We start from the raw sequence: 12,469 nt of genomic DNA on the forward strand, positions 1-12,469 counted from the left end.
GTAACTGCTCCAGCAGAATAGTGAGTGCAGCTCTGGAGTGTAATACAGGAGGTAACTAAGGATCAGTACAGGATTAGCAATGTAATGTATGTACACAGTGACTGCTCCAGCAGAATAGTGATTGCAGCTCTGGAGTATAATACAGGAGGTAACTCAGGATCAGTACAGGCTCAGTAATGTATGTACACAGTGACTGCACCAGCAGAATAGTGATTGCAGCTCTGGAGTATAATACAGGAGGTAACTCAGGATCAGTACAGGATCAGTAATGTAATGTATGTACACAGTGACTGCTCCAGCAGAATAGTGATTGCAGCTCTGGAGTATAATACAGGAGGTAACTCAGGATCAGTACAGGATCAGTAATGTAATGTATGTACACAGTGACTGCAGCAGCAGAATAGTGAGTGCAGCTCTGGAGTATAATACAGGAGGTAACTCAGGATCAGTACAGGATTAGCAATGTAATGTATGTACACAGTGACTGCTCCAGCAGAATAGTGATTGCAGCTCTGGAGTATAATACAGGAGGTAACTCAGGATCAGTACAGGATTAGCAATGTAATGTATGTACGCAGTGACTGCTCCAGCAGAATAGTGAGTGCAGCTCTGGAGTATAATACAGGATATAACTCAGGATCAGTAATTTAATGTATGTACACAGTGACTGCTCCAGCAGAATAGTGATTGCAGCTCTGGAGTATAATACAGGAGGTAACTCAGGATCAGTAATTAATGTATGTACACAGTGACTGCTCCAGCAGAATAGTGAGTGCAGCTCTGGAGTATAATACAGGATGTAACTCAGGATCAGTACAGGATCAGTAATTAATGTATGTACACAGTGACTGCTCCAGCAGAATAGTGAGTGCAGCTCTGGAGTATAATACAGAATGTAACTCGGGATCAGTAATGTAATGTATGTACACAGTGACTGCATCAGCAGAATAGTGAGTGCAGCTCTGAAGTATAATACAGGATGTAACTCAGGATCAGTATTGTATGTACACAGTGACTGCACCAGCAGAATAGTGAGTACAGCTCTGGGGTATAATACAGGAGGTAACTCAAGATTGTATGTAAGGATCCATCATCTGACATTTAGAAAGTCTGAATGTTGTAATGTTTCTGTATAAAGCAGTGTGTTGGTATACCTTCCTGTCGCTTTCATTTCTCTTATTACTTATCTTACAAGGAATCGGTAGATTTGCTCCAGGCATATTGAATTACTGTAGTTTAGAGCAGTATGAACCTTTCCGGTAATGCCTGTGTCACCGCTCTCTGTTGCTCCCTTCCTTTGAAATTTGTCATTTTTCATATGCAGATTAGCTCTGCTATCGGTGGGCATATCGGGCACTTGTGGTCTTCGACTCCCGTTCACTTCTCCCCGCCGGCGCCGCCTTCCACTTCTTGATTGACAGTGGAGACAGAGGCTGTGCTGCATAACGTCACCTCTGCTCCCACCTGTCAATCAAGAAGTGGAGCCGAGGGCTCAAGAAGATATAAAGATGGGTTTTATGTCTTTGCCTGGTGCTGCCCTCTGCTGGCCACTGTAGGTATACTTTATAATGGATGGATGGATAAATGGCTAGGGATGAATGAATGAAAAGACCGAGAGATGGATGAAAGGATAGAGACATAGATGGATAGATATGATAGATCCTCCAGATGTACGTGAGAGGGGTTGATATCAGACTGACACTATAAGTGTGGGGGAGAGAGTACAGGTCCTGGGAGGGGGTACTGGTCCTGGAAGAGGTACAGGACCCGGGAGGGGTACAGGACCCGGGAGGGGTACAGGACCCGGGAGGGGTACAGGACCTGGGAGGGGTACAGGACCTGGGAGGGGTACAGGACCTGGGAGGGGTACAGGACCTGGGAGGGGTACAGGACCTGTGAGGGTACAGGACCTGGGAGGGTGTTACAGGTTCCGGGAGGAGGGGGACAGGTCCTGGGAGGAGGGGTACAGGTCCCAGGAGGAGGGGTACAGGTCCCAGGAGGAGGGGTACAGGTCCCGGGAGGAGGGGTACAGGTCCCGGGAGGAGGGGTACAGGACCTGGGAGGGGTACAGATCCTTGGAGGGTTACTTGTTCTGGGAGTAGTACAAGCGTGTGTAAGGTTACAGGTCCTGGAAGGGGTACAGGTTCTGGGAGAGGGGTACAGGACCTGGGAGGGGTACAGGACCTGGGAGGGTACAGGACCTGGGAGGGTGTTACAGGTTCCGGGAGGAGGGGGACAGGTCCCGGGAGGAGGGGTACAGGTCCCAGGAGGAGGGGTACAGGTCCCGGGAGGAGGGGTACAGGTCCCGGGAGGAGGGGTACAGGTCCCGGGAGGAGGGGTACAGGACCTGGGAGGGGTACAGATCCTTGGAGGGTTACTGGTTCTGGGAGTAGTACAAGCGTGTGTAAGGTTACAGGTCCTGGAAGGGGTACAGGTTCTGGGAGAGGGGTACAGGACCTGGGAGGGGTACAGGACCCGGGAGGGGTACAGGACCTGGGAGGGGTACAGGACCTGGGAGGGGTACAGGACCTGGGAGGGGTACAGGACCTGGGAGGGTACAGGACCTGGGAGGGTGTTACAGGTTCCGGGAGGAGGGGTACAGGTCCCGGGAGGAGGGGTACAGGTCCCGGGAGGAGGGGTACAGGTCCCGGGAGGAGGGGTACAGGTCCCGGGAGGAGGGGTACAGGTCCCGGGAGGAGGGGTACAGGTCCCGGGAGGAGGGGTACAGGTCCCGGGAGGAGGGGTACAGATCCTTGGAGGGTTACTGGTTCTGGGAGTAGTACAAGCGTGTGTAAGGTTACAGGTCCTGGAAGGGGTACAGGTTCTGGGAGAGGGGTACAGGACCTGGGAGGGGTACAGGACCTGGGAGGGGTACAGGACCCGGGAGGGGTACAGGATCCGGGAGGGGTACAGGACCCGGGAGGGGTACAGGACCCGGGAGAGGTACAGGACCCGGGAGGGGTACAGGACCTGGGAGGGGTACAGGACCCGGGAGGGGTACAGGACCCGGGAGGGGTACAGGACCCGGGAGGGATACAGGACCTGGGAGGGATACAGATCCTGGGAGGGTTACTGGTTCTGGGAGGGGTACAGGACCCGGGAGGGGTACAGGACCCGGGAGGGGTACAGGACCCGGGAGGGGTACAGGACCCGGGAGGGGTACAGGACCCGGGAGGGGTACAGGACCCGGGAGGGGTACAGGACCCGGGAGGGGTACAGGATCCGGGAGGGGTACAGGACCCGGGAGGGGTACAGGACCCGGGAGGGGTACAGGACCCGGGAGGGGTACAGGACCCGGGAGGGGTACAGGACCCGGGAGGGGTACAGGACCCGGGAGGGGTACAGATCCTGGGAGGGTTACTGGTTCTGGGAGGGGTACATGCGTGTGGAAGGTTACAGGTTCCGGGAGGAGGGGTACAGGTTCCGGGAGGAGGGGTACAGGTTCCGGGAGGAGGGGTACAGGTTCCGGGAGGAGGGGTACAGGTCCCGGGAGGAGGGGTACAGGACCTGGGAGGGGTACAGATCCTTGGAGGGTTACTGGTTCTGGGAGTAGTACAAGCGTGTGTAAGGTTACAGGTCCTGGAAGGGGTACAGGTTCTGGGAGAGGGGTACAGGACCCGGAAGGGGTACAGGACCCGGGAGGGGTACAGGACCCGGGAGGGGTACAGGACCCGGGAGGGGTACAGGACCCGGGAGGGGTACAGGACCCGGGAGGGGTACAGATCCTGGGAGGGTTACTGGTTCTGGGAGGGGTACATGCGTGTGGAAGGTTACAGGTTCCGGGAGGAGGGGTACAGGTTCCGGGAGGAGGGGTACAGGTCCCGGGAGGAGGGGTACAGGACCTGGGAGGGGTACAGATCCTTGGAGGGTTACTGGTTCTGGGAGTAGTACAAGCGTGTGTAAGGTTACAGGTCCTGGAAGGGGTACAGGTTCTGGGAGAGGGGTACAGGACCTGGGAGGGGTACAGGACCCGGGAGGGGTACAGGACCCCGGGAGGGGTACAGGACCCCGGGAGGGGTACAGGAGCCGGGAGGGGTACAGGAGCCGGGAGGGGTACAGGAGCCGGGAGGGGAACAGGACCCGGGAGGGGAACAGGACCCGGGAGGGGAACAGGACCCGGGAGGGGTACAGGACCCGGGAGGGGTACAGGACCCGGGAGGGGTACAGGACCCGGGAGGGGTACAGGACCCGGGAGGGGTACAGGACCCGGGAGGGGTACAGGACCCGGGAGGGGTACAGGACCCGGGAGGGGTACAGATCCTGGGAGGGTTACTGGTTCTGGGAGGGGTACATGCGTGTGGAAGGGTACAGGTTCCGGGAGGAGGGGTACAGGTTCCGGGAGGAGGGGTACAGGTTCCGGGAGGAGGGGTACAGGTCCCGGGAGGAGTGGTACAGGACCTGGGAGGGGTACAGATCCTTGGAGGGTTACTGGTTCTGGGAGTAGTACAAGCGTGTGTAAGGTTACAGGTCCTGGAAGGGGTACAGGTTCTGGGAGAGGGGTACAGGACCTGGGAGGGGTACAGGACCTGGGAGGGGTACAGGACCCGGGAGGGGTACAGGACCCGGGAGGGGTACAGGACCCGGGAGGGGTACAGGACCCGGGAGGGGTACAGGACCCGGGAGGGGTACAGATCCTGGGAGGGTTACTGGTTCTGGGAGGGGTACATGCGTGTGGAAGGTTACAGGTTCCGGGAGGAGGGGTACAGGTTCCGGGAGGAGGGGTACAGGTCCCGGGAGGAGGGGTACAGGACCTGGGAGGGGTACAGATCCTTGGAGGGTTACTGGTTCTGGGAGTAGTACAAGCGTGTGTAAGGTTACAGGTCCTGGAAGGGGTACAGGTTCTGGGAGAGGGGTACAGGACCTGGGAGGGGTACAGGACCCCGGGAGGGGTACAGGAGCCGGGAGGGGTACAGGAGCCGGGAGGGGTACAGGAGCCGGGAGGGGTACAGGAGCCGGGAGGGGTACAGGAGCCGGGAGGGGTACAGGAGCCGGGAGGGGTACAGGAGCCGGGAGGGGTACAGGAGCCGGGAGGGGTACAGGAGCCGGGAGGGGTACAGGAGCCGGGAGGGGTACAGGAGCCGGGAGGGGTACAGGACCCGGGAGGGGTACAGGACCCGGGAGGGGTACAGGACCCGGGAGGGGTACAGGACCCGGGAGGGGTACAGGACCCGGGAGGGGTACAGATCCTGGGAGGGTTACTGGTTCTGGGAGGGGTACATGCGTGTGGAAGGTTACAGGTTCCGGGAGGAGGGGTACAGGTTTCGGGAGGAGGGGTACAGGTCCCGGGAGGAGGGGTACAGGTCCCGGGAGGAGGGGTACAGGACCTGGAAGGGGTACAGATCCTTGGAGGGTTACTGGTTCTGGGAGTAGTACAAGCGTGTGTAAGGTTACAGGTCCTGGAAGGGGTACAGGTTCTGGGAGAGGGGTACAGGACCCGGGAGGGGTACAGGACCCGGGAGGGGTACAGGACCCGGGAGGGGTACAGGACCCGGGAGGGGTACAGGACCCGGGAGGGGTACAGGACCCGGGAGGGGTACAGGACCCGGGAGGGGTACAGGACCCGGGAGGGGTACAGGACCCGGGAGAGGTACAGGACCCGGGAGAGGTACAGGACCCGGGAGGGGTACAGGACCCGGGAGGGGTACAGGACCCGGGAGGGGTACAGGACCCGGGAGGGGTACAGGACCCGGGAGGGGTACAGGACCCGGGAGGGGTACAGGACCCGGGAGGGATACAGGACCCGGGAGGGATACAGATCCTGGGAGGGTTACTGGTTCTGGGAGGGGTACAGGACCCGGGAGGGGTACAGGACCCGGGAGGGGTACAGGACCCGGGAGGGGTACAGGACCCGGGAGGGGTACAGGACCCGGGAGGGGTACAGGACCCGGGAGGGGTACAGGACCCGGGAGGGGTACAGGACCCGGGAGGGGTACAGGACCCGGGAGGGATACAGGACCCGGGAGGGATACAGATCCTGGGAGGGGTACAGGACCCGGGAGGGGTACAGGACCCGGGAGGGGTACAGGACCCGGGAGGGGTACAGGACCCGGGAGGGGTACAGATCCTGGGAGGGTTACTGGTTCTGGGAGGGGTACATGCGTGTGGAAGGTTACAGGTTCCGGGAGGAGGGGTACAGGTTCCGGGAGGAGGGGTACAGGTTCCGGGAGGAGGGGTACAGGTTCCGGGAGGAGGGGTACAGGTTCCGGGAGGAGGGGTACAGGTTCCGGGAGGAGGGGTACAGGTTCCGGGAGGAGGGGTACAGGTTCCGGGAGGAGGGGTACAGGTTCCGGGAGGAGGGGTACAGGTCCCGGGAGGAGGGGTACAGGACCTGGGAGGGGTACAGATCCTTGGAGGGTTACTGGTTCTGGGAGTAGTACAAGCGTGTGTAAGGTTACAGGTCCTGGAAGGGGTACAGGTTCTGGGAGAGGGGTACAGGACCTGGGAGGGGTACAGGACCCGGGAGGGGTACAGGACCCGGGAGGGGTACAGGACCCGGGAGGGGTACAGGACCCGGGAGGGGTACAGGACCCGGGAGGGGTACAGGACCCGGGAGGGGTACAGGACCCGGGAGGGGTACAGGACCCGGGAGGGGTACAGATCCTGGGAGGGTTACTGGTTCTGGGAGGGGTACATGCGTGTGGAAGGTTACAGGTTCCGAGAGGAGGGGTACAGGTTCCGGGAGGAGGGGTACAGGACCCGGGAGGGGTACAGATCCTTGGAGGGTTACTGGTTCTGGGAGTAGTACAAGCGTGTGTAAGGTTACAGGTCCTGGAAGGGGTACAGTTTCTGGGAGAGGGGTACAGGACCTGGGAGGGGTACAGGACCTGGGAGGGGTACAGGACCCGGGAGGGGTACAGGACCCGGGAGGGGTACAGGACCCGGGAGGGGTACAGGACCCGGGAGGGGTACAGGACCCGGGAGAGGTACAGGACCCGGGAGAGGTACAGGACCCGGGAGGGGTACAGGACCTGGGAGAGGTACAGGACCCGGGAGGGGTACAGGACCCGGGAGGGGTACAGGACCCGGGAGGGATACAGGACCCCGGAGGGATACAGATCCTGGGAGGGTTACTGGTTCTGGGAGGGGTACAGGACCCGGGAGGGGTACAGGACCCGGGAGGGGTACAGGACCCGGGAGGGGTACAGGACCCGGGAGGGGTACAGGACCCGGGAGGGGTACAGGACCCGGGAGGGATACAGGACCCGGGAGGGGTACAGGACCCGGGAGAGGTACAGGACCCGGGAGGGGTACAGGACCCGGGAGGGGTACAGGACCCGGGAGGGGTACAGGACCCGGGAGGGGTACAGGACCCGGGAGGGGTACAGATCCTGGGAGGGGTACAGATCCTTGGAGGGTTACTGGTTCTGGGAGTAGTACAAGCGTGTGTAAGGTTACAGGTCCTGGAAGGGGTACAGGTTCTGGGAGAGGGGTACAGGACCCGGGAGGGGTACAGGACCCGGGAGGGGTACAGGACCCGGGAGGGGTACAGGACCCGGGAGGGGTACAGGACCCGGGAGGGGTACAGGACCCGGGAGGGGTACAGGACCCGGGAGGGGTACAGGACCCGGGAGGGTTACTGGTTCTGGGAGGGGTACAGGACCTGGGAGGGGTACAGGACCTGGGAGGGGTACAGGACCTGGGAGGGGTACAGGACCCGGGAGGGGTACAGGACCCGGGAGGGATACAGATCCTGCGAGGGGTACAGGACCCGGGAGGGGTACAGATCCTGGGAGGGTTACTGGTCCTGAGAGGTGTACAGGCACTGGGAGGGGTACAGGCACTGGGAGGGGTACAGGCACTGGGAGGGGTACAGGCACTGGGAGGGGTACAGGCACTGGGAGGGGTACAGGCACTGAGAGGGGTACAGGCACTGGGAGGGGTACAGGCACTGGGAGGGGTACAGGCACTGAGAGGGGTACAGGCACTGGGAGGGGTACAGGCACTGGGAGGGGTACAGGCACTGGGAGGGGTACAAGCACTGGGATGGGTGCAGGTGTGGGGAGAGGTACAGGTGCCGGGACATGTGTATAATTGGGGAGGGGCACAGGGGTGGGGTAGATATGAGCCGGACCCCCTATCACATCGGATATTGCAGATGCTGCAATTTAAGAGCTGCAGTTCTGAAACTATTAACCGTTCGCTGAGGGAACGGCTCGGTTTCGCTCTCCGGGGTAATCATGCAGTATGTGCACAATTTGGCCATTTTCATAGAACAGTGACCTTTTTACGGCTACATTGCTCATTTCTGCTCACGCGATGAAATGACACGTTATACACAGTAAATTGTGCAATCTCCAGGTGAAGCCCCCGGTGCAGGATGACGGGGGGGGGGGGGGGGGGGGATTCAATGAGAAGATTGAGGCTCGGAAAACACAGAAATGACTGCGCCTCATAAGCCCCGCCGGCCGCCGCTGATTTATCTTCAATTCTCTGGATGTTAATCTCCTAAATGCAAATATTCATTGCAGTGCTGGATGTAGATGGAGAATCGAGACCACACATTGTCCCTGTGTGACAGGGAGTGTTATCATAGGGACAATGCAATAAGGTCATGAAAACATATCCATCACATGCCCTTCCAGGAGCCCGTTTTCTGCTGTAGCTGTAAGCAGAGGAGCATTGCCATAAGCCATGGCTGCACTTAGAGGAAGGGAGACAGGGGCATCATGGGAAATGTAGTTTTCAATGAATCTATGAAACTACGGATCGTAACAGGAAGTGAAGATGAAAAAGCATTTGCCTGGGATGGAGATGACGCTCATTTGGAAAGCCCCTTTAATTTGCCCACGGTCTCATTGTGGGTGGAGGGAGGCTATGGGACCCTGTGCACTTGTGCACCAGAAACCAGGCTATTTATCTGTCAGTGATTGTCAGCAGCGGTCAGAACTAGCTCCATTCATCAGCTGTTTAGTACAACTCTGGAGCATGCTCCATTCATGCGGACCTGATGTAGGACGGACTGTTACTGGCTAATGACAGCAAGGGGTTAATATCATTTTTTGGGAATTCTCCTGCGTTCTGCAGCTCCCCGCTTCCGATTTTCCTGCGTTCCCCCTCTCTGTATGAAGTTGTTTTCTTTCCCGCTGTCATGTCTCCGATCCGCTAACTCCATCCTTGCTTTTGCCTCCTAGTGAGTTGCACTTGGCCACCACTTGGCCGTGTCTGACCGAAGGCATCATCGTGGACAACGACGTGTACTCGTAAGTAAAAAGCTACGAGACCGGGGGAGGGGGGGGTGACCCACCTACTCTGCACATGTCACTGAATGAAAACCTTCATTGCTTGCTACATGCATAAAAACCTTAGTCGTGAGCCGCGTCTTATATGGAGCCATGCAAGTAAACAGTGCAGGTTACCATTCAATTCCTGCAAGCAGAGATCTTGTGAATGTGAAGAATTAATGCAAAAAAGTAGATTTCTTCCTGTACAATCCCCATCCTGAAATCAATCCAAGGGAGGTTCCCTTCTTATCTGATCCCTGACTTTCACCAGCGGTTATATATGGCAGCCACCAGCCCGACCCATGGACCTGGCATATTTGATGCCTGTTATTCCAAAATTGTCCTTGATTTTATGTTTTTTACTTAAATGCACATATTTTTGCTTACAAGTAAATTTTACAATTTGGTTTCATTCAAAATTTTGCACCATTTTCCTTCTATAGTCTCTGTGTTGTCCTATTTATTGCTGGTTGCATAGTGAGTTAACGGAGTATCTGTCAGTGAGCTCGGATGGGCAGTTTGTATCTATTTCATCTCGCTTTTCCTGAGCTCATGACTACAGACCACATCAAAGTTGAGCTGAACTTTCATGTGGTCATACAGAAAAAGAGCTGCAAACATTCAAACACTCAGACCGCGCTCACTGACTGATTCTCATTTGCAGCCAACAATGTGCAGGGTGGGGGAGGGGAGGTAGTTGGGTGCATTTTCAATAAGGGTGAAAAAAAAAATTGAGTTTTTGCTTTTGACTTCCAGGGATTTGGACCCACTCCAAGCTCCGCAGTGGTCAGTCCGGGTGAGAAAAGCAGATAACCCGCAGTGCATGTTAGGTGAGCACTCGGACGCTGGGTGAAAATGTCCCACTACGTTTATTTCCTAAGTGATGTGGAGATTAGTTAATGTCTTAAATTGCTACAATGTATCTAAAATGATAAAATAAGGAAACTTTACGACTTTTCCGTTTTGTGTATAAACCCCCAATACAAACCTATATGTTTCCATGGCTACACACCACAATGTAGTCAGATCCCGCAGTCACGCTCCCTTCCTCCTCTCCGCTGACATTGGTAGTGGACAGATGGGGGTCTGTCTGCAGAGTCAGACTACACACCAGGTTTGTTTGTAGTCTGTTACCATGGAGACGCATTGTTCCTTATAGGAGCTGCACACACTAAACCATAGAAGCTGTTTTTTCTAAAGCTGCAGTCTTGTAGGGGAGCAGGGCTTTCTGATCCTTTGTTTTTGCATTCTGGGGGCGTCTCATCAGCTGGACCCCACAATTCATTCCTAGCCCTTTAACCTCCGCTGGGATGGTCTTTCCCAGCAGTTCTCCAGATGGGAATGCTTCTCTAAATTGTCTCCCAAGACATCATTTTATTCTTGCATCTCCACCGCTCAGTGTTGTGTAAGGGCAGTTTCCTATGTAAACTCCAGGGGGCGCCCTTATCTCCTGTGGTTGGGTACAGATGGGGGCGCCTGGTCTGTTTTGCCGTCTACTGGATAGTTTGGCTTTTCTGGCTCTTTGCTGTTTGTTTTCGGCAGGGTAACCCGGCGTCCCGACACTTTACACTAACTCCTGATCTCTTCTTTAGGGGATTTTATTTCAGAATTTTTTAGACTTTGTCGCCGTAAAGAATCCACGGATGAACTTCTCGGGAATCTGCCTTCGAGGAGAATGGAAAAGGTAATGATGCCGATGCTACACGCACCGGTCTAGTGATAAATGGATAAAATTGCAAAGTGGTTGCAAAAACGAGAACTTTGCAATTTACCTTATTACATTATTTTTAAAGGGAACCTGTCATCGGATGTTTATAATACTCACTTAACGGTCGGTGCGGTGTAGACTAGTCGGATGGGCGCCTCCGTTCTCCGGGTCCCGTGCTTCCTCTTTCGGCCATCTTTGTCCTCCTTCTGAAGCTAGTGTGGATGACGCGTTCTACGTCATCTACATTAGCCGACATTGAGGTCCTGCGCAGGCGCACTTTGATCTTCCCTGCTCAGTGCGTCTGCGCAGGACCTCACTGTCGGCTAATATAGATGACGTAGAGTGCGTCATCCACACTAGCTTCAGAAAGAGGACAAAGATGGCCGAAAGACGAGGCGCGAGACCCAGAGAACGAAGACGCCCATCCGACCGGTCTGCTCTGCACGACCGTTAGGTGAGCATTATAAACATCCGGTGACAGGTTCCCTTTAAATGTTTTATATTGCTTGTTGCCTAGGTTACCGGCCACCTGAGCAGGCTATCAGCAGTGGCCGGTCTCCTAAGTAAGGAAAGCAGCGCTTGTAGCATCGCTGACTCCAGACAGCTTCAGTGCCTCCCTCCGAGGTGAAGCTGCCTCATCAGAGGGCGCACGTCGAAACTGTCAATCTTCAGGTGTACACCGCTCCCCTGGCAGGAAGAGGAGCAGTGCGCTCCTGAAGAAGGATCTTGAGACAACCCCTTTATAGAAGCTCCATAATAAGCCGAATCGCCATTAGCCCTTGGCTGCTGCATATGTTGGCGCTATGCAAGTAATGATCAGAAGAGCTTAAAGGGATTGTCCATCTCTGGTGACTAAATTAATTTTTTTTTCTTTCTCCTTAAATTACAGGGATTAGGGACTTAAATAGGTTGTCCCCTACTTTTACATTAATGGCCTATCTTTAGGGTGGGTCATCAATGTCAGATCAGGGGGGGTCCGACACCCCACACCCCGATGATCATCGGTTCATGGTGATGGTGGCTGCGGTTGTGTACTGCACATCTGCCTCCCATTCAGATCAATAGGGGGTGGATGTGCAGTACCCTGCCGCTATCAGAAGACGGAGCAGCGCCGGAACTGAGCATTTCCGGTCTCCTGCTGCCGGGACTGAGAACAGCTGATCGGTGGGGGTGCGGGGTGTCGGACCCCAGCCAATCAGACACTGATGACCCATCATAAGGATAGACCATCAATGTGAACGTAGTGGACAACCCCTTTAAATTCATTGCTTTTAGAGTGCCCCCTGTGGACCTGGCATGTCCCCCCTGGTATAAACGTGCCGCAGAACGTGGCATCCTCTAGCTGGCACAGTAGGAAGGAGGGAGAGAAGCGGCTGCCAGTCACTTCTGGCAGCTGCTTATCCTCTGGGGGGTAAATAATTCCCCAATTGGTGAAATCAAATGTCAATTCACAATAGATTGATGCCAGAGCCCCACAGATATCTCAGCGCTAAAACTCTCTGCAGGTTTTAGTTGCCACCGCGTCCTGCCTGAATTATGC

The 12,469-nt window shown here is 56.3% G+C and overlaps 1 protein-coding gene across 1 annotated transcript in view; it reads left to right on the forward strand.

Annotated features, from left to right (window-relative positions):
- RAB3GAP1 (RAB3 GTPase activating protein catalytic subunit 1) overlaps nucleotides 1-12,469 on the forward strand; it is a 168,947-nt gene that overhangs the window by 81,028 nt on the left and 75,450 nt on the right. The window contains 4 exon segments of the mRNA XM_075317143.1: nucleotides 9,132-9,200; nucleotides 9,978-10,051; nucleotides 10,814-10,876; nucleotides 10,879-10,905. Coding sequence (XP_075173258.1) covers nucleotides 9,132-9,200; nucleotides 9,978-10,051; nucleotides 10,814-10,876; nucleotides 10,879-10,905 — 233 coding nt within the window.

Source organism: Anomaloglossus baeobatrachus, chromosome 7 (genome assembly GCF_048569485.1).
Source record: "Anomaloglossus baeobatrachus isolate aAnoBae1 chromosome 7, aAnoBae1.hap1, whole genome shotgun sequence".
Classification (NCBI taxonomy): domain Eukaryota; kingdom Metazoa; phylum Chordata; class Amphibia; order Anura; family Aromobatidae; genus Anomaloglossus; species Anomaloglossus baeobatrachus.